This window comes from Megachile rotundata, chromosome 16, assembly GCF_050947335.1.
Source record: "Megachile rotundata isolate GNS110a chromosome 16, iyMegRotu1, whole genome shotgun sequence".
Lineage (NCBI taxonomy): Eukaryota > Metazoa > Arthropoda > Insecta > Hymenoptera > Megachilidae > Megachile > Megachile rotundata.
Window position 1 is genome coordinate 9,602,851 of NC_134998.1, and position 18,705 is coordinate 9,621,555.

The 18,705-nt window shown below is 42.0% G+C and overlaps 3 protein-coding genes across 9 annotated transcripts in view; 2 read left to right on the plus strand and 1 right to left on the minus strand.

The window, feature by feature from the left end:
* The window catches only part of LOC105662258 (uncharacterized), a 44,453-nt gene that overhangs the window by 11,482 nt on the left and 14,266 nt on the right, over positions 1 to 18,705 (minus strand). The window lies entirely within an intron of this gene.
* The window catches only part of LOC100880638 (aquaporin AQPcic), a 30,884-nt gene that overhangs the window by 1,109 nt on the left and 11,070 nt on the right, over positions 1 to 18,705 (plus strand). Inside the window, exons 3-6 of one of the 4 annotated variants that reach the window (XM_076541649.1) lie at positions 8,713 to 8,900; positions 9,061 to 9,204; positions 9,276 to 9,697; positions 11,640 to 12,020. The exons of 2 other annotated variants lie outside the window; for them this stretch is intronic. In XM_076541649.1, the coding sequence (XP_076397764.1) occupies positions 8,713 to 8,900; positions 9,061 to 9,204; positions 9,276 to 9,686 (743 nt within the window). In that variant the 3' untranslated portion in view covers positions 9,687 to 9,697; positions 11,640 to 12,020. Of the gene's footprint in view, positions 1 to 8,712; positions 8,901 to 9,060; positions 9,205 to 9,275; positions 9,698 to 11,639; positions 12,021 to 13,922; positions 14,118 to 18,705 lie in introns of those variants that run through there. One more of the 4 variants, XM_012283412.2, reaches the window with a different exon arrangement.
* LOC143266087 (uncharacterized) lies at positions 171 to 8,704 on the plus strand. Its single transcript, XM_076541679.1, has 3 exons — positions 171 to 414; positions 6,519 to 8,397; positions 8,468 to 8,704. The coding sequence occupies exons 1-2, from the start codon at positions 171 to 173 to the stop codon at positions 7,367 to 7,369; spliced, it is 1,095 nt and encodes a 364-aa protein (XP_076397794.1). The 3' UTR covers positions 7,370 to 8,397; positions 8,468 to 8,704.

Consider the following 18,705-nt stretch of genomic DNA (forward strand, 5'->3'; position numbering starts at 1 on the left):
AAAACACCTCAAAATCAAGTACACGGAACGTAAAATCGGAACTGAAAATTTTTATCTTGGGTTGCGATGATTTATTGAGCGAGACGCACCAGGTGCGTCACCCATAGCAGTAACACAGGACGCACCAGGTGTGTCATTCGATGCACCAGAATAGGCGACAATTGACTGAAATGAGAACTATCGATATAAAATCGAAACTGAAAATTTTTATCTTGGGTTGCGATGATTTATTAGCAAGACGCACCAGATGCGTCACCCATAGCAATAGTACAGGACGCACCAGGTGTGTCATTCGATGCACCAGAATAGGCGACAAATTACTGAAATTAGAACAGGGAGCACACAAGATGTGTCGTGAATTGTACTACAAGACATGGACGCATAAGGTGTGTCATCAGTTACAGCGAGACAATGGTACAGTATTGTTAATTACATTCAGAAACATCGCACATGCTTGCCATCAATACGTGCATTTGGATAGATAGTATACGATGGACACTGTATGTCGACTGTGTCAGAAGAGATAGCATAGGACACACTTGGTGCGTCAGCTAGAACATAGGACGCACCAGGTGTGCCATCTATTGCATTGGGACAGTAGAGGACGCACTTGCTGCGTCATAAATTGTATTTAGCTAGGATAAGACACACGTGGTGTGTCATTAGTTGTATTAGAATATTGTAGGACGCAAGTGGTGCTTCGGGAATTGTACCGAGATAGAAGAGGACACACCTGGTGCGTCACCAAAGGTATTTAACTAATATAGGACGCACTAGGTGTGTCATCAATTGTGTCAGGGTAAGGAGGACACACTTGGTGCGTCAGCAAGAACATTGGACGCACCAGGTGTGTCATCTATTGCATTGGGACAGTAGAGGACGCACTTGTTGCGTCATAAATTGTATTTAGCTAGGATAAGACACACGTGGTGTGTCATTAGTTGTATTAGAATATTGTAGGACGCAAGCGGTGCGTCAGGAATTGTATCGAGGTAGAAGAGGACACACCTGGTGCGTCACTAAAGGTATTTAACTATCATAGGACGCACTAGGTGTGTCATCAATTGTGTCAGGGTAAGGAGGACGCATCTGCTGCGTCATAAATTGTATTCGGCTATAATAAGACGCACATGGTGTGTCATCAGTTGTATTAGAATATTGTAGGACGCAAGCGGTGCGTCAGGAATTGTACCGAGGTAGAAGAGGACACACCTGGTGCATCACTAAAGGCATTTAACTATCATAGGACGCACTAGGTGTGTCATCAATTGTGTAAAGGTATCAGAGGACGCATCTGCTGCGTCATAAATTGTATTCGGCTAGAATAAGACGCACATGGTGTGTCATCAGTTGTATTAGAATATTGTAGGACGCAAGTGGTGCGTCAGGAATTGTATCGAGATAGAAGAGGACACACCTGGTGCGTCACTAAAGGCATTTAACCATCATAGGACGCCCTCGGTGTGTCATCAATTGTGTCAGGGTAAGGAGGACGCATCTGCTGCGTCATAAATTATATTCGGCTATGATAAGACGCACGTGGTGTGTCATCAGTTGTATTAGAATATTGTAGGACGCAAGTGGTGCGTCAGGAATTGTATCAAGGTAAAAGAGGACACACCTGGTGCGTCACTAAAGGCATTTAACCATCATAGGACGCCCTCGGTGTGTCATCAATTGTGTCAGGGTAAGGAGGACGCACCTGCTGCGTCATAAATTGTATTCGGCTAGAATATGACGCACCTGCTGCGTCATTAAGTGTATTCAGCTAACATGGACTGTACACAATGTATCGTTACTCGTATTAGGATAGTTAAGAATGTATCTGATGCGTCACCAAGTACATTCAACCAACACAGTACACACCGGGTGTGTCAGAAAGTAGCGAAACCATTCCGGTGATTCTAATAATGATTTCAAAGCTGTCACACGCGTTTCTCGCCTTCGACGTCTCCCTGAAATATATTTAGTTTCGCATTTCATCGGAGGAGCGAAAACCTAAAAATAAATTTCTTGAATAACCGCTGTTACATTGGAGTGCAACGTTCAAGGCCTCCGAGTAGCGGCACGTCGAACATCGTGGAACGAAAGAAATTGGCGATAAGTTCGTAACAGGTTCTCAATTTCGCCGAGAGGTTCGTTCACCCCGGTAAAACGGGGAAGAAAGAGAAACAGACTGTCGCAATGAAATTATTGGATAAAAATCGAATCGAGTTAAGTAGAAAGGTGAACGCTGGCTAGTTGGCTGGATCTCCAGGTGAAAGAAGAAAGTGGCAGCGACACGCTATGCATTTCGGGAAATCGGGTTACCGGCGGATGTTGCATCCGATCGATCGAGACTCGCTCGGAAAGTTTTGAGAATTTAGATCTAGGACGTCCGCGATAAGCCTAGATAATCGAATAGGCGATTCTCAGAACTTTCGGCGCGAGGCGCCTCCAGCTGGAGGCTCGAGCAACAGATGTCCCATTAGCGTGAAAAACGAGAGAATAATTTGCATGGATGTCTGAATACTCGTAATATCCATTGTTATACAAGCGTTTGTGAGCGAAACCCGTTTGACGGATGTTAAACATCTGTTATGCCTGTTTCTGTCACTAATTTCCTCATTTAGCGACACGCGAAAGGTATCCTGTAACAATACGACGCAAACATCGCGAACCATAACAATATCAGCCAATTAAGGGCACCGTTATCCGGTGTCAACGTAAACGAAAGATGAACGGGCTAATGGCGTTCATTATCGGATCGGTAATAATTAAACGGAGCATCAATTAACGACCGCGGAGAGTTGAATTTTAAACGGATCCTCGACAGCCCGCTGATAAGTCCGTGATCCCGAGCGTTTTCGCGGCCGCAATCGATATGATTTCGGTGCGAACGGTTCTCACGATCGGCCAAGAGATGCAAATGGCACGGAACAATGTACTTTGTTCTGGCTGGTTACGATTTCGTTCCGCTGGAAATGTTGTGAGCGTACGGCCACGTGACTGGAACGTTTCCCTCGTTTTCCACGTTCCAAATGCTTTCGCGAGAAACTTTCTTTCCTGTCACGGGATACGCTCTCCATAGGAAAGCAGCGAGACCCATAACAAACGAAAAAACCTCTCTGTGGAGCATGAAAGGTTGCCTTCGGCGTAGAAACCTTCGCTCGCGATTAACACGTGATTGATTCCTGTCTTTGTCGACGTCTGCCATTTTAATTCATATTGACGGTGTGTAGGTAGAATTTGGGAATTTTTAATTTAAGTTTAATTTAGATTTAGACTTTTCAAGCACTCGAGCTTTCTATTATTATTAATTTACACAAGTCAAGTCTCTTCCTCTCCTTATATTGCCATTTTCCTTAGTTAAACAACCATGTACCGTATCGTCCAATTTCATTCTCAACATACATTGCCATTTCTTTTACATAAATTGTCGTTCATCATAATTTCCACTGTCCTCTCCTTATATCGCCGTTTTCTTTAACTGAACATCCATGCAAAATTTTCTATGTTTTCTTCTCTGTGCATCACCATTTTTCTTATATGAACTACTTCTTACGTCCTCTATAATTTTCAGGGTCCTCTCCTTATATCGCCGTTTTCCTCAACAAAAACATGCACAATTTTCAATGTCTTCCCCTCTCTACATCAGCATTGTTCTTATATGAACCACTTCTTACGTTCTCCATAATTTTCAGTGTCCTCTCCTTATATCGCCGTTTTCCTCAACTAAACCATGCACGAGTTTCAATGTCCTCCTCTCTCTACATCACCATTTTTCTTATATAAACTACTTCTTACGTTTTCCACAATTTTCAGTGTCCTCTCCTTATATCGCCGTTTTCCTCAACTAAACCATGCACAATTTTCAATATCCTCCTCTCTATACATCACCATTTTTCTTATATAAACTACTTCTTACGTTTTCCATAATTTTCAGTGTCCTCTCCTTATATCGCCATTTTCCTCAACTAAACCACGCACAATTTTCAATGTCTTCCCCTCTCTACATCACCATTTTTCTTATATAAACTACTTCTTACGTCCTCCATAATTTTCAGTGTCCTCTCCTTATATCGCCGTTTTCCTCAACTAAACCATGCACAATTTTCAATGTCCTCCTCTCTCCGCATCACCATTTTTCTTATATAAACTACTTCTTACGTCCTCCATAATTTTCAGTGTCCTCTCCTTATATCGCCGTTTTCCTCAACTAAACCACGCACAATTTTCAATGTCCTCCTCTCTCTACATCACCATTTTTCTTATATGAACTACTTCTTACGTCCTCCATAATTTTCAGTGTCCTCTCCTTATATCGCCGTTTTCTTCAACTAAACCATGCACAATTTTCAATATCCTCCTCTCTCTACATTACCATTTTACTTATATAAACTACTTTTTACTACCTTCATAATTTTCTGTGTCCTCTCCTTATATCGCCGTTTTCCTCAAATAAACCATGCACGATTTTCAATGTCCCCCTCTCTCTATATCACCATTTTTCTTATATAAACTATTTCTAACGTCCTCCATAATTTTCATTGACCTCTCCCTATATCGCCGTTTCCCTAAATCTGTGATTCCCGAGTGTACGGCCCTGTATTAGAGCATCGGAACGCTGTCGTTTCGACGACCGGTCTGCGGACATTCACCGCGAACTTGACCCACTGTCACACTTGTACTCGACATTCTATTTGCGGAAGCGTCTGCGAGCGACACAGAGGTGGTCGCGCGGTTAATTTACTGATTTGTTTGCGGTATCATCCTCGTGGAAGATAAGACCAAAATTTCAGCTTAAGCAATCCTCTTAACGCTGGAAGTCTTTGCAGCTTTCGAATACTGCACTGACAGTGTGACTCGAGTTGTAAATTAATTCACTTTTACTTTGTATCGTTTTGATCTTCGTGGGTTGTCAATGACCCATGACTTCTCGTCAAATCAATATTTCATCGATTTTCGTTCATAAGTAGTAAAATTCCGTAAGATAAGTTTATCTTGAAATAAGAGTAAAATATAAAAATGCTATCTTGAAGTATAAAAAATTCTGTTATCGCCATTCTCTATCGAATAGAGAAGTTTCGAGTGATACTTGAAAGTAAGAAAAAGGAGAGGGTCACGTGACCCACTTGAAGCGAATGCGTTCCAGATTCCTGCATAATTTTCAGACGAATTAAACGGTTTATCAGTACGGAAAGTTCGAGACGAAATTGCTTTGATTCAATTAGACGGGACAATTTTTTCCGGCTGGAATTCAGGGAATTCGGGATGCTCGAAGTGTGTTGTCGAAAGTACGGAAACGATGTTAACTGGAGCGTGCAACGCTCGAGTAAGAAGCAGTCCTCGATCTTGGAAGCTTTCGCGCGTATTGCAGTTAAATCGCTACATCGACCGAGCGGCAATTATATCGCGACAAGACAGAAATTAATTCCGCACGCTCTCTTCCCTGTTCGTAATTTCCTTTAATACAATATTCATCGTATTATAAATTCGTCGATAAATTCAGGAACTTTACGTAATCGAGGACTGCCAGTAAATATTGAATTAAAAACTTTCACTTAAGAAATCGAAACGCAATAACTTAAATACTTTTTCCGCACGTGGAACTTAAAAATGAGTCGCCATTTTCTTCGTTACCGACCGTCGATAAAGAAGACTCATTGTACTTTGTTCGCTAGAGAGCGCGACTGTTTGGCGCAGCGAGTTGCCACAGAAATCAAAGAAAAGCGATATTTTCCGCTCGAAAGGCCGACTATCCTTTCACTGTTTTCTAAATTCTTCACTGTTGCCATCACTTTTCCGATCCTTAATTGCGAAGGGTAACTTTCATCGTAATTACCGACCACGTCGTAATTCCGCTCGCAATTAAACCAAGGAGATAGCATCGTGGCAATAATCTGACGGAAAATTTCGTTTCCATTCGCTCATTCATAAAAATACACGTTTCCTCGTTTTTCGTTTCTCGATCTTATCAAGCATTTTTTATGTAACGCCTTTATGTAACAATTTAAAATTCCGCGAAATAAATCAGAGGAAGATTCCGACTGACTGAAAAAATCGGTTGTTTTCATTAATGAAAGTCGGTTGTTTAATCGGCAAACGTCAATGACTGATCACTGTCGCTCTCGATAGGGATGCTAATGGAAATTGCATGCGACACGTGTTGCCTTCTAATTATATCCGGTCGGCACACGGTTAATCACATGAGAACTCGGCCGTAATTCTGGGCCGAACGTGCTCCTGCATATTGTCGCGTGTCGCGAAAGTACACTCAATGAAAACCGTACAATGTGGTTCTATCACTTTCAATCGTGTAGGCCATTGACTTACGAGCGTTTAGAAGGTAGGAATCTAGAGAGACAGAGTTTGGAGGGAACGTAAAGTGAAGTCAGAGAGTAAAGACCTAGAGCAAGTTGAAGAAGGGAGTTTGGGGAGGCAGTCTTAGGAGGCTTAGAGATTATGGTTGTAGAGATGAGGGGAGACTAGGGAGGGTTCAGAGCTTAGGACCTAGAGAGAGTCTACATAGGTCTTAGGACCTAGGGAGAGTTCTACTAAGGACTTAGGACCTGTAGTTCTAACTAAGAGTCCCACTAAGGACTTAGGACTTACAGTCTTAACTAAGAGTCCTACTAAGGACTTAGGACCTGTAGTTCTAACTAAGAGTCCTACTAAGGACTTAGGACCTGTAGTCCTAACTAAGAGTCCCACTAAGGACTCAAGACCTACAGTCTTAACTAAGAGTCCCACTAAGGACTTAGGACCTGTAGTTCTAACTAAGAGTCCCACTAAGGACTTAGGACCTATAGTTCTAACTAAGAGTCCTACTAAGGACTTAGAACCTGTAGTCCTAACTAAGAGTCCTACTAAGGACTTAGAACCTGTAGTCCTAACTAAGAGTCCTAATAAGTACTTAGGTCCTGCAGTCTTAACTAAGAGTCCTACTGAAGACTTAGGACCTGTAGTCCGAACTAAGAGTCCTACTAAGGACTTAGAACCTGTAGTCCTAACTAAGAGTCCTAATAAGTACTTAGGTCCTGCAGTCTTAACTAAGAGTCCCACTAAGGACTTAGGACCTGCAGTCCTAACTAAGAGTCCCAGTGAAGACTTAGGACCTATAGTCCTAACTAAGAGTCCCACTAAGAACTTAGGACCTGTAGTCCTTACTGAGAGTCCCACTAAGGACTTAGGATCTATAGTCCTAACTAAGAGTCCCACTAAGGACTTAGGTCTTGCAGTCCTAACTAAGAGTCCCACTAAGAACTTAGGACCTGCAGTCCTAACTAAGAGTCCCAGTGAAGACTTAGGACCTATAGTCCTAACTAAGAGTCCCACTAAGAACTTAGGTCCTGCAGTCCTAACTAAGAGTCCCACTAAGGTCTCATAACCTATCTAAGAACTTATAAATCTCAGTAACAGTCCATGACAGAAATCCACGAGTAGCATGTGAAGATAGCGTATCATTAAAAAATTTTTCCAGTCGTCATACATTTTAACAAGCGCCAAGTATCGTCATCAAAGAAATTACGGTACAAGGAGTGGTTATCTACATGAATGGAAGTCCCACATATCTGACAGAAGTTAATCCGGATCGTTTAGCAGTTACGTTGCCACTCGTTTGACCTATGCTATTGATTTCTTCATCGTTGATACTCCCTTTATCAATCCTGGCGCGCGCATACGTAATACCGACCCGAGATTAGCATTCGCGTGATAAGTGGAACAGAAACATTCTCAATCGGCCCTTGAAATTAGCCGACGGCAATGGGCAGCGACCGCGCACATTTTTCTATAAAACCGTGAAATGTGACCGAAGAAATTTGCGGAAAAGGTTGGATGTTCCGTTGGGGAGGAAATAAAGACGGGAGGGTGGAAATTTCGAGGGCAATTCCATCTGGAAACGGCATCGATCGAGCGTGCACGAACTCATGGTTACCTTAATGAGTCCGAACCGGAGAGAGCCCCGATGTAATTAAGAAAATTGCAGCCGATCGAGCGTGGATCCATGCCACGAAAATCTCCCACGTGCCCGGCCACGATATTATTACATGGAAACGGGTCGAATATCAAATGGTAACGAAACCGGCTACGCTAATATTCACCTTCCCGGGCTTATGGCTTCCACTCGATTATGCATTCACCGGGTGTCCCCTCGTTAAGCCTCTTTCTTTGTGAATGACCACCTTCCTTGACATCCGTGCTCAAAGAGGATTCTAATTTAACCCGGAGAGCCAGCTGTATCGATGGCTGCCTCTCGATTACGGGACCTTTAACGTGGCCTGATGAACCCTTTACACAGCCGTTCGAATGTTAAGGGTCTTTCACCTTTGGTTAAGTGGTTCGTGAACTACACTGAGAAGTCTACGATTCGTGTTTCATTATCCGTTGGTATAATTTTACTTAGGTAAAGAACAGGTAAGTTCAAATATTTCGAGCACCTTGTACATTCAATTTCGAGTTTCAATATTCGTACACTACGTTCAAGTTGCTCGACATAACCCGGATCATGGCTTGTACTTCTACCACAACTATCGATGACTACTCTAATTGTGCGTCCATTTCGATTACAAAATTGCATCGGTTAGCGTAAGGTTTATAACAAATTATGTTGCCGGAAATGTTTGATAGTAGTAGATACCCAGGTACTTCTGATACTCCATGTAGGCTCTGGGTACATGGCGTTAGGCGTGGAAGCTTCACCAACCACAATTATAACGACTGTTTTTCCAGGGTTGACAAACTTGGTAAAAGAGGATGCCACTGGATGGGAGGCGCTGTTGTTCGGCTTAGGAGAGATAATTGGCACGGCGCTGTTGGTATTCATCGGATGCACAGGCTGCATCGCGAGCTTAAATGTCACCCCCACTGTCTTACAGATCTCCCTGACCTTCGGCTTCGCCGTCATGGTCGCCATACAGGTAACAAGGTCACCTAGCGAGGATTCAACATCTGGCCCTGCTTGACCTCGTGTTTTCATGTTAAAAAAGTCATCCGATTATAATTGCTGATGAGGTCATCGCTCGGGCAGAAGGCTAACGGTTAAATTATGCCCGATCACACGAAACGCTTTGTTTGCAGTGTACGGGGCACATCAGTGACGCTCATATCAATCCTAGCATCACTATCGCCGCGATGATTTTGGGGAAGAAGTCGCTACCCATGTCTTTGCTGTATATTTGTTGTCAGTGCGTGGGGGCGCTTTTAGGATACGGTTTGTTAAAGGTAAACCATGGTTGCCATACTCTTCCGAATTTACTCTGGATTTCATTCAGAAAGGATGATTTTGACTGTAGGTAATCACACCTGGGCCGCTGACGTACGCTGTCAAAGACGAAACGGAAACCTTCTGCGTGACCAGGATCCATCCGGAGCTTTCCGTCTTCCGAGCCTTCATGGCGGAGTTCATAGGAACCGCCATCTTGGTTCTGTTCGCCTGTGGAGTCTGGGACAATCGTAACGCGAAGAACACCGACTCGACCAGTCTCAGATTTGGCTTCTGCATCGCGGTGCTCTGTATGATACTCATCCCTTATACGGGGTGCAGTATGAACCCCGCAAGATCGCTTAGTCCCGCAATCTGGAACGGCTCTTGGGAACACCATTGGATCTATTGGTTAGGTCCCTTGGGTGGCGCAATTGTCGCGTCTGTCTTCTATCGTTTCTTGTTCCAATCAGATACGGAAGGGAGTGATGTTAGCACGTAAACGACGGATAGGTGAGTTGAGGATATTTGGACATGGGGATGTTGACATCGGAGGGAGTCAAGTGTTATAGTAGGCTAGGGATGTCCTGTACCTTCATAAATATAACAGAACTGAAGTTAGAGGTGGGAGGTTAGAGTGGGACCTTCAGAGGTGCACCAACTCAGTCCGAGTTAGAGATCCTACCAAGTTCTAGCTGATCATATAGTACAGATAGGTCCATAAGTGATGCAGCAGGTTAGGAATGTCCTGTAGAGTAGTATTAATATGATGTACCTTTATAAATATGCTAGAACTGAAGTTAGAGTGGGACTTTCAGAGGTGCATCAACTCAGTCCGGGTTAGAGATGGACCCTACCAAGTTCTAGCTGATCATATAGTACAGATAGGTCCATAAGTGATGCAGCAGGTTAGGAATGTCCTGTAGAGTAGTATTAATATGATGTACCTTTATAAATATGCTAGAACTGAAGTTAGAGGTGGGACCTCCAGAGGTGCACCAACTCAGTCCGAGTTAGAGATGGACCCTACCAAGTTCTAGCTGATCATATAGTACAGATAGGTCCATAAGTGATGCAGCAGGTTAGGAATGTCCTGTAGAGTAGTATTAATAAGATGCACCTTCATAAATATACCAGAACTGAAGTTAGAGGTGGGACCTCTAGAGGTGTACCAACTCAGTCTGGGTTAGAGATGGACCATACCAAGTTCTAGCTGATCATATAGTACAGATAGGTCCATAAGTGATCCAGCAGGTTAGGAATGTCCTGTAGAGTAGTATTAATAAGATGCACCTTCATAAATATACCAGAACTGAAGTTAGAGGTGGGACCTCCAGAGGTGCACCAACTCAGTCCGCGTTAGAGATGGACCCTACCAAGTTCTAGCTGATCATATAGTACAGATAGGTCCATAAGTGATGCAGCAGGTTAGGAATGTCCTGTAGAGTAGTATTAATATGATGCACCTTCATAAATATACCAGAACTGAAGTTAGAGGTGGGACCTCCAGAGGTGCACCAGCTCAGTCCGAGTTAGAGATGGACCCTACTATGTTATAGCTGATCATATAGTACAGATAGGTCCATAAGTGATGCAGCAGGTTAGGAATGTCCTGTAGAGTAGTATTAATATCATGCACCTTTATAAATATGCTAGAACTGAAGTTAGAGGTGGGACCTCCAGAGGTGCACCAACTCAGTCCGAGTTAGAGATGGACCCTACCAAGTTCTAGCTGATCATATAGTACAGATAGGTCCATAAGTGATGCAGCAGGTTAGGAATGTCCTGTAGAGTAGTATTAATATCATGCACCTTTATAAATATGCTAGAACTGAAGTTAGAGGTGGGACCTCCAGAGGTGCACCAACTCAGTCCGAGTTAGAGATGGACCCTACCAAGTTCTAGCTGATCATATAGTACAGATAGGTCCATAAGTGATGCAGCAGGTTAGGAATGTCCTGTAGTAGTATTAGTACGATGTGGTACTTTGATAAGTACACAAGAATCAATGTTACGGGTGAGTCTGTTGAAGGTACATTAGGTTCAGGTGGGTCCACAACAGAACATATGTACCAGCAGTTTGAACAGACATGTTTAGGAAAAGTATCTTGCAATTGCACTAAACCTAACCTCATCACCCCAACGTTCAGTTCCATGATTTTTTTATGGATGTCTATATTATGGACACTCACAGTACGATAGGATAAAGTACGCTCCATCGCATCTAAAATAAAGATTTACAATGGAAGACGAGTTCTCCACCCTCGTGTCTCTTTCTCTCGATCAACCCCCGATTGCTCGTGACACTTCATTTCTCTTCTTGATTCGCTCCACTTCACCGAAAGAAATTTAGCCTTTGAGCTTGACCGAGCGACTAGAATCGAGAGATGGAAACAAGGAGGATCCCGGAAGGATCACGTTGTTAATCGACTTGTCCCCTTCTCGATTTTTCCAGCGTGCAGAATCGCATTCCGGTGGTCCATTCAGAGCGAGAAATCCTAATCGTGTCGCAACAACTGGAAACAAGAGGGAGCGCGACGGGGACTTCGAGACTGTACATTATTTATTTCTATAAAGTTACAAGAAGACTATTCCTGAAGAAATTCGAAGAGGCTGGCTCGTGAAGGGCAAACGGGACATTAGTGAAATTCAAATTCCTGTGGAATTTTTCCGAGGTCGATGACCTCGATGTGTGTGATGTCTACGAACAATTGGTGGAGGGTTTCGGTCGTTTAGATACGAAATGCGACACTAGCGCAGGATATGTAAATTTCGATGCCGAGTTTTTGGTAAATCGAAGGCAGAATAAATTTGATACGTTTTAAGAAACAGGAAATTGTCTTTTTTCTTTGTATGCTTATTCGTAGAATATTCTTGAATCCTAAGGTCACGGGGTCACACTTTCAGTTACCAATTTCAGATCACTTTCAGTTACCACTTTAGAGCACTTTCAGTTACCACTTTCAGATCACTTTTAGTTACCACTTTCAGATTACTTTCAGTTACCACTTTCAGAGCACTTTTAGTTACCACTTTCAGATCACTTTCAGTTACCACTTTTAGAGCACTTTTAGTTACCACTTTCAGATTACTTTCAGTTACCTCTTTCAGATCACTTTCAGTTACCACTTTCAGATTACTTTCAGTTACCACTTTCAGATCACTTTCAGTTACCACTTTTAGAGCACTTTTAGTTACCACTTTCAGATCATTTACAGTTACCACTTTCAGATAACTTTCAGTTACCAATTTTGGGAGATAATAAACATAATGTATGGTGAATTAGTGGATGGAGATTATAGGTACAATAGGGCTTGACACTTGTGATGTCATGTACAGGTTAGGATCAAAGATAGTAAGCTGCATAGGTTAGGTTACATAGCTAGCTTAATGGTAGCTTGTGTCTAGGTTGGGACTAATAGTAGCTTGTGTCTAGGTTGGGATTAATAGTAGCCTGTGTCTAGGTTAGGATTACCAGCAGCTTATGTCTAGGTTAGGATAAGCAGGCTACTAAATAGGTTAGGCTGCACAGCTAGCTTACTAGTAGCCTGTGTCTAGGTTGGGACTAATAGTAGCCTGTGTCTAGGTTGGGATTAATAGTAGCCTATGTCTAGGTTAGGATTAATAGCAGCTTATGTCTAGGTTAGGATAAGCAGGCTACTAAATAGGTTAGGTTACATAGCTAGCTTACTAGTAGCCTGTGTCAAGGTTGGGACTAATAGTAGCCTGTGTCTAAGTTGGGATTAATAGTAGCCTGTGTCTAGGTTAGGATAAGCAGGCTACTAAATAGGTTAGATTGCACAGCTAGCTTACTAGTAGCCTGTGTCTAGGTTGGGATTAATAGTAGCCTGTGTCTAGGTTGGGATTAATAACAGCTTGTATCTAGGTTAGGATTAATAGCAGCTTATGTCTAAGTTAGGATAAGCAGGCTGCTAAATAGGTTAGATTGCACAGCTAGCTTACTAGTAGCCTGTGTCTAGGTTGGGATTAATAGTAGCCTGTGTCTAGTTTGGGATTAATAGTAGCCTATGTCTAGGTTAGGATTAATAGTAGCTTATGTCTAGGTTAGGATAAGCAGGCTACTAAATAGGTTAGGTTACATAGCTAGCTTACTAGTAGCCTGTGTCTAGGTTGGGATTAATAGTAGCCTGTGTCTAGGTTAGGATTACCAGCAGCTTATGTCTAGGTTAGGTCAAGCAGCCAACTAAATAGGTTACAATAAATAACAGCAATTGATATGCAGATAAAGATGAACAAGACCAAATTAACGATTAAATTATCTTTAATAGAAGTACATATAAATTAAGGTTAACAATACATTTCAAAAAGAAGCATCTCCGAATGACCTTGAACATAGAACACCTGCGCAGTCCTCAACCACGCACGACACTTCTGCGCACAGAGGTTCCCCTTCTAGGTTCCACCACATCCTAGGGGTTGTGCATTACATTTTTTTAATTCCAATTAATCATCCTCCGCACCACTTCGCTAAAAAAATCACTCATCTAAAATTGATTCTCCAAGCGATTTATCATCGGTATCACAGAAAATGCAAGCAACGAGTATTGTTTACATTGAACGAACGGGGTCGAGTTTGTTGCACGATGTAAAAATAAACGCCGCCACGGCGGTGCAGGAATCGAAAATAAACGGTAGATAGAGGGGAAGGACAGGGAAAAGGAGAAGGAGAAGCCGAGGGAGGTGGGTAGCCAACGTGTATAGAGAACGCTGGACGTTGAATCAAACGCAGGAGACCACGTGCCGTCGCGATAAAAGTGCGTACGATCGTACTCGTTCACAAACAATCGAGACGAGCAACGGTGCATACGGCTCCTCCGACGCGGCTTTTCCCTCTCGATCTTCCGAACCGGTTCGAGTCAGTGTGGCCAGCGAGTTCGCTTCAGCGCCATGTCTTTCAACGAGCTGCGCTTAGGTAAGTCTGTGGAATTTCAAAAAAATTCGAACACGTGATTGCTTTTTGTTATACTTTCACGTGTGAAGGGGCTTTGATGGATAGGGACTCGTGGGAGGGCCATATATCGGGTGCTTATTTTTTGGGGGAGTTTCGTATACCGGGTGGGTGATTAATTGGGATGCTTTTGGAGGGAATGGTTTTGTGAGAGATACTTCGCTAGTGTTGGAACTGAAGATTTTAAATTAATTAGTGATTTTTACAAGTTATCAAAGTCGCAGGCTTATAAATTTTCAAGCTCTCAAATTCCTAAGCTATCAAATTTCCAAGCTTGCAAATTTCTAAGCTCCCAAATTTCTAAACTTTCAAATTCCCAAGCGCCCGAATTTCCAAGCGCCTGAATTCCAAAGCTCCCAAATTCCCAAGCTCCCAAATTCCCAAGCTTCCAAATTCCCAAGCTTCCAAATTTCCAAGCTCCCGAATTCCCAAGCTCCCGAACTTCCAAGCTTCCAAATTTCCACGCTCCCAAATCTCCAAAGTTTCAAATTCCCAAGCTCCCAAATTCCCAAGCGTCCGAATTCCCAAGCGCCCAAATTCCAAAGCTCCCAAATTCCCAAGCTCCCAAATTCCCAAGCGCCCAAATTTCCAAGCTCCCGAATTCCCAAGCTTCCAAATTCCCACGCTCCCAAATTTCCAAGCTCCCAAATTCCCAAGCTTCCAAATTCCCAAGCTCCCAAATTCCCAAGCTTCCAAATTCCCAAGCTTCCAAATTCCCAAGCTTCCAAATTCCCAAGCTCCCAAATTCCCAAGCTTCCAAATTCCCAAGCTTCCAAATTCCCAAGCTTCCAAATTTCCAAGCTCCCGAATTCCCAAGCTCCCGAACTTCCAAGCTTCCAAATTTCCACGCTCCCAAATCTCCAAAGTTTCAAATTCCCAAGCTCCCAAATTCCCAAGCGTCCGAATTCCCAAGCGCCCAAATTCCAAAGCTCCCAAATTCCCAAGCTCCCAAATTCCCAAGCGCCCAAATTTCCAAGCTCCCGAATTCCCAAGCTTCCAAATTCCCACGCTCCCAAATTTCCAAGCTCCCAAATTCCCAAGCTTCCAAATTCCCAAGCTCCCAAATTCCCAAGCTTCCAAATTCCCAAGCTTCCAAATTCCCAAGCTTCCAAATTCCCAAGCTCCCAAATTCCCAAGCTTCCAAATTCCCAAGCTTCCAAATTCCCAAGCTTCCAAATTCCCAAGCTCCCAAATTCCCTAGCTCCCAAATTCCCAACCTCCCAAATTCCCTAGCTCCCAAATTTCCAAACCCCCAAATTCCCAAGCTTCCAAATTCCCAAGCTCCCAAATTCCCTAGCTCCCAAATTCCCAACCTCCCAAATTCCCTAGCTCCCAAATTTCCAAACCCCCAAATTCCCACGCTTCCAAATTCCCAAGCTCCCAAATTTCCAAGCTCCCAATTTCCCAAACCCCCAACTTCCCAAACCCCCAACCTCCCAACCTCCCAAATCCCTAAATCCCCCAATTCCCCACAGCATTTCCAGGAACGAATCATCCAATTTTTAATCGTCATAGAGGCCTCCGATCCGGGTCACAATTGACCCGACGTAGCGACTAATCAACCTACTGTATAGTATCTATAGATACACAAATTCAAATGGTTCATTGTTTCCATACACAAAGATGTGTGTATACTGAATTAATGACTCGGTCAGGTTCACAGGAAAACGTGACACAGTTCGAAATTATTCGATAGTCTCAGTACGGATACGGGACTCGACGAACACTGATACGCGACTTCTGTGAATCAAAATAATCATCGAATTCTGGATATCGGTTATATTAACACCTGTGAAAGCTGAAGTAAGAGGTTCAAAGACCTAGTGTTTCGTGAAGGTGCGTGTCAAGGTTTCAAAAATATTTTTCATTGTCACATTTTCATTCATTTCGATTCTTCAACATCGATAAATGAACAATCGGTGTCTACGGATGACTGTTTTTGTACGTCTGAGTCACTGTGTAATTTTTAAAGTATATAGTTTAAGGTGTCGGTATTATTTGCGTCGATCGAGTTCAGTTAACGAATGCAAATGAACAAACAAGATTATGCGAACGTAGGAAACTTGATTTGCACTTTCTTGCTTGTGTCCTTGAAGTCTACGTATTTAAATTCGATGTAAAAATTCTGTACAATCGATGAATAATTTCTGTGGAAAACGTGTGTATGCGCGTGACTCTGATTGCATTGTTCTGGTAACATTCATCTTCACCTCGCCTTCATGGGTTATTCATGTCAACGAACTCGTTCGCCAACGTGGATCAAAACTAAGATTAGAGTATTAATTGTGCGTGCAACAATAGGGCAAGGGCATGGTGCAAGGACGTGAAAATGGTGGAGGAACTTAGTTACAAAAGTTACTGTGTTATTTTCTTGGTTTGAATTTTATTAATTTTTTAAGCTTGTCGTTTATATTTTGTTGCTGATGTAGGTCTCTGTTTCTGGGGATCCCTAGATTTTGAATAGGTAGAAACTTTGGAGTCGTAGCTTTATGATAGTGCTTGTAATAAGAGAGCATATAGAGATACCTAGATCTTGACTACTCCTTAGAAGGTTAATATCTTCATAATATTTCTTGTAGTAATAACAGTGCATATAGAGATTGCATAGGGATCCCTAGATATTAAATGCTTCTTCAGAGTTCAAAATCCTTATACACTGCAGCTGTGGTAGTAGATATAGGGATCTTTAGATCTTAAATATTCATCAGAAGTTTAATGTCTCTATAATACTGCTTATAGTAATAAGAGTGCATATAGGGATCCCTAGATCTTGAATACTCCTCAGAAGTTTAATATCTTCATAATACTTCTTGTAGTAATAACAGTGCATATAGAGATTGCATAGGGATCCCTAGATCTTAAATGCTTCTTCAGAGTTCAAAATCCTTATACAATGTTTGCAGCTGTGGTAGTAGATATAGGGAACTTTAGACCTTAAATACTCATCAGAAGTTTAATGTCTCTATAATACTGCTTATAGTAATAAGAGAGCATATAGGGATCCCTAGATCTTGACTACTCCTTACAAGTTTAATATTCATAGTAATACTGCTTACAGTAATAACAGTGCATATAGGGTTCCCTAGATCTTGATTACTCCTTAGTAGTTTAATATCCCTAGTAATACTGCTTACAGTGATAACAGTACATATAGGGATCCCTAGATCTTGATTACTGCTTAGAAGTTTAATATCCCTAGTAATACTGCTTATAGTAATAAGAGAGCATATAGGGATCCCTAGATCTTGATTACTCCTTACAAGTTTAATATTCATAGTAATACTGCTTACAGTAATAAGAGAGCATATAGGGATCCCTAGATATTGATTACTGCTTAGAAGTTTAATATCCCTAGTAATAGTGCTTACAGTAATAACAGTGCATATAGGGATCCCTAGATCTTGAATTCTCTTTAGAAGGTTAATATCCCTAGTAATACTGCTTACAGTGATAACAGTGCATATAGGGATCCCTAGATCTTAAATGCTCCTCCAAAACTTAGTATCCCTATACAGCACTTACTGTAATATCAGTACACATAGGGATCCCTAGATCTTGCTACTTCAAAACTTAATATCCCTATATACTGCAATAGATATTAGCTGGTATTAGATAACTCCATAGAGACCCCTAGATCTTGAGTATTCCTCCAAAACTTAATATCCCTATACTCCACTTGCAGTAATGTCAGTAAACATAAAGATCCCTAGATCTTAAATGCTCCTCCAAAACTTAATATCCCTATACACCACTTGCAGTAATGACAGTGTATATAGGGATCCCTAGATCTTGCTACTTCAAAACTTAATATCCCTATATACTGCAATAGATATTAGCTGGTATTAGATAACTCCATAGGGATCCCTAGATCTTGAGTACTCCTCCAAAACTTAATATCCCTATACTCCACTTGCAGTAATGTCAGTAAACATAAAGATCCCTAGATCTTAAATGCTCCTCCAAAACTTAGTATCCCTATACAGCACTTACTGTAATATCAGTACACATAGGGATCCCTAGATCTTGCTCCTTCAAAACTTAATATCCCTATATACTGCAATAGATATTAGCTGGTATTAGATAACTCCATAGGGATCCCTAGATCTTGAGTACTCCTCCAAAACTTAATATCCCTATACTCCACTTGCAGTAATGTCAGTATATATAAAGATCCCTAGATCTTAAATGCTCCTCCAAAACTTAATATCCCCATACTCCACTTGCAGTAATGTCAGTAAATATAAAGATCCCTAGATCTTGCTCCTTCAAAACTTAATATCCCTATATACTCCAATAGATATTAGCTGCCGTTAGATAACTCCATAGCTAATACAATCTATTTGCAGAAGTTTATGGAATCCCACGTTCGATCGAAAGAAACGTAATCCGTTCCACGAAGAATGATACCAGCAGCTATCAGCAACCGTGTTTGTTTGCTAAATATTCACGTGGCCGATCGCGTGTTTAAATCCGCTGCGTTCAGCTTTTTCTCATGCAACGTTGAACAGACAATTTTCTTTTTTATTTTCGTTCAGGAAAAAAAGATTTCTAT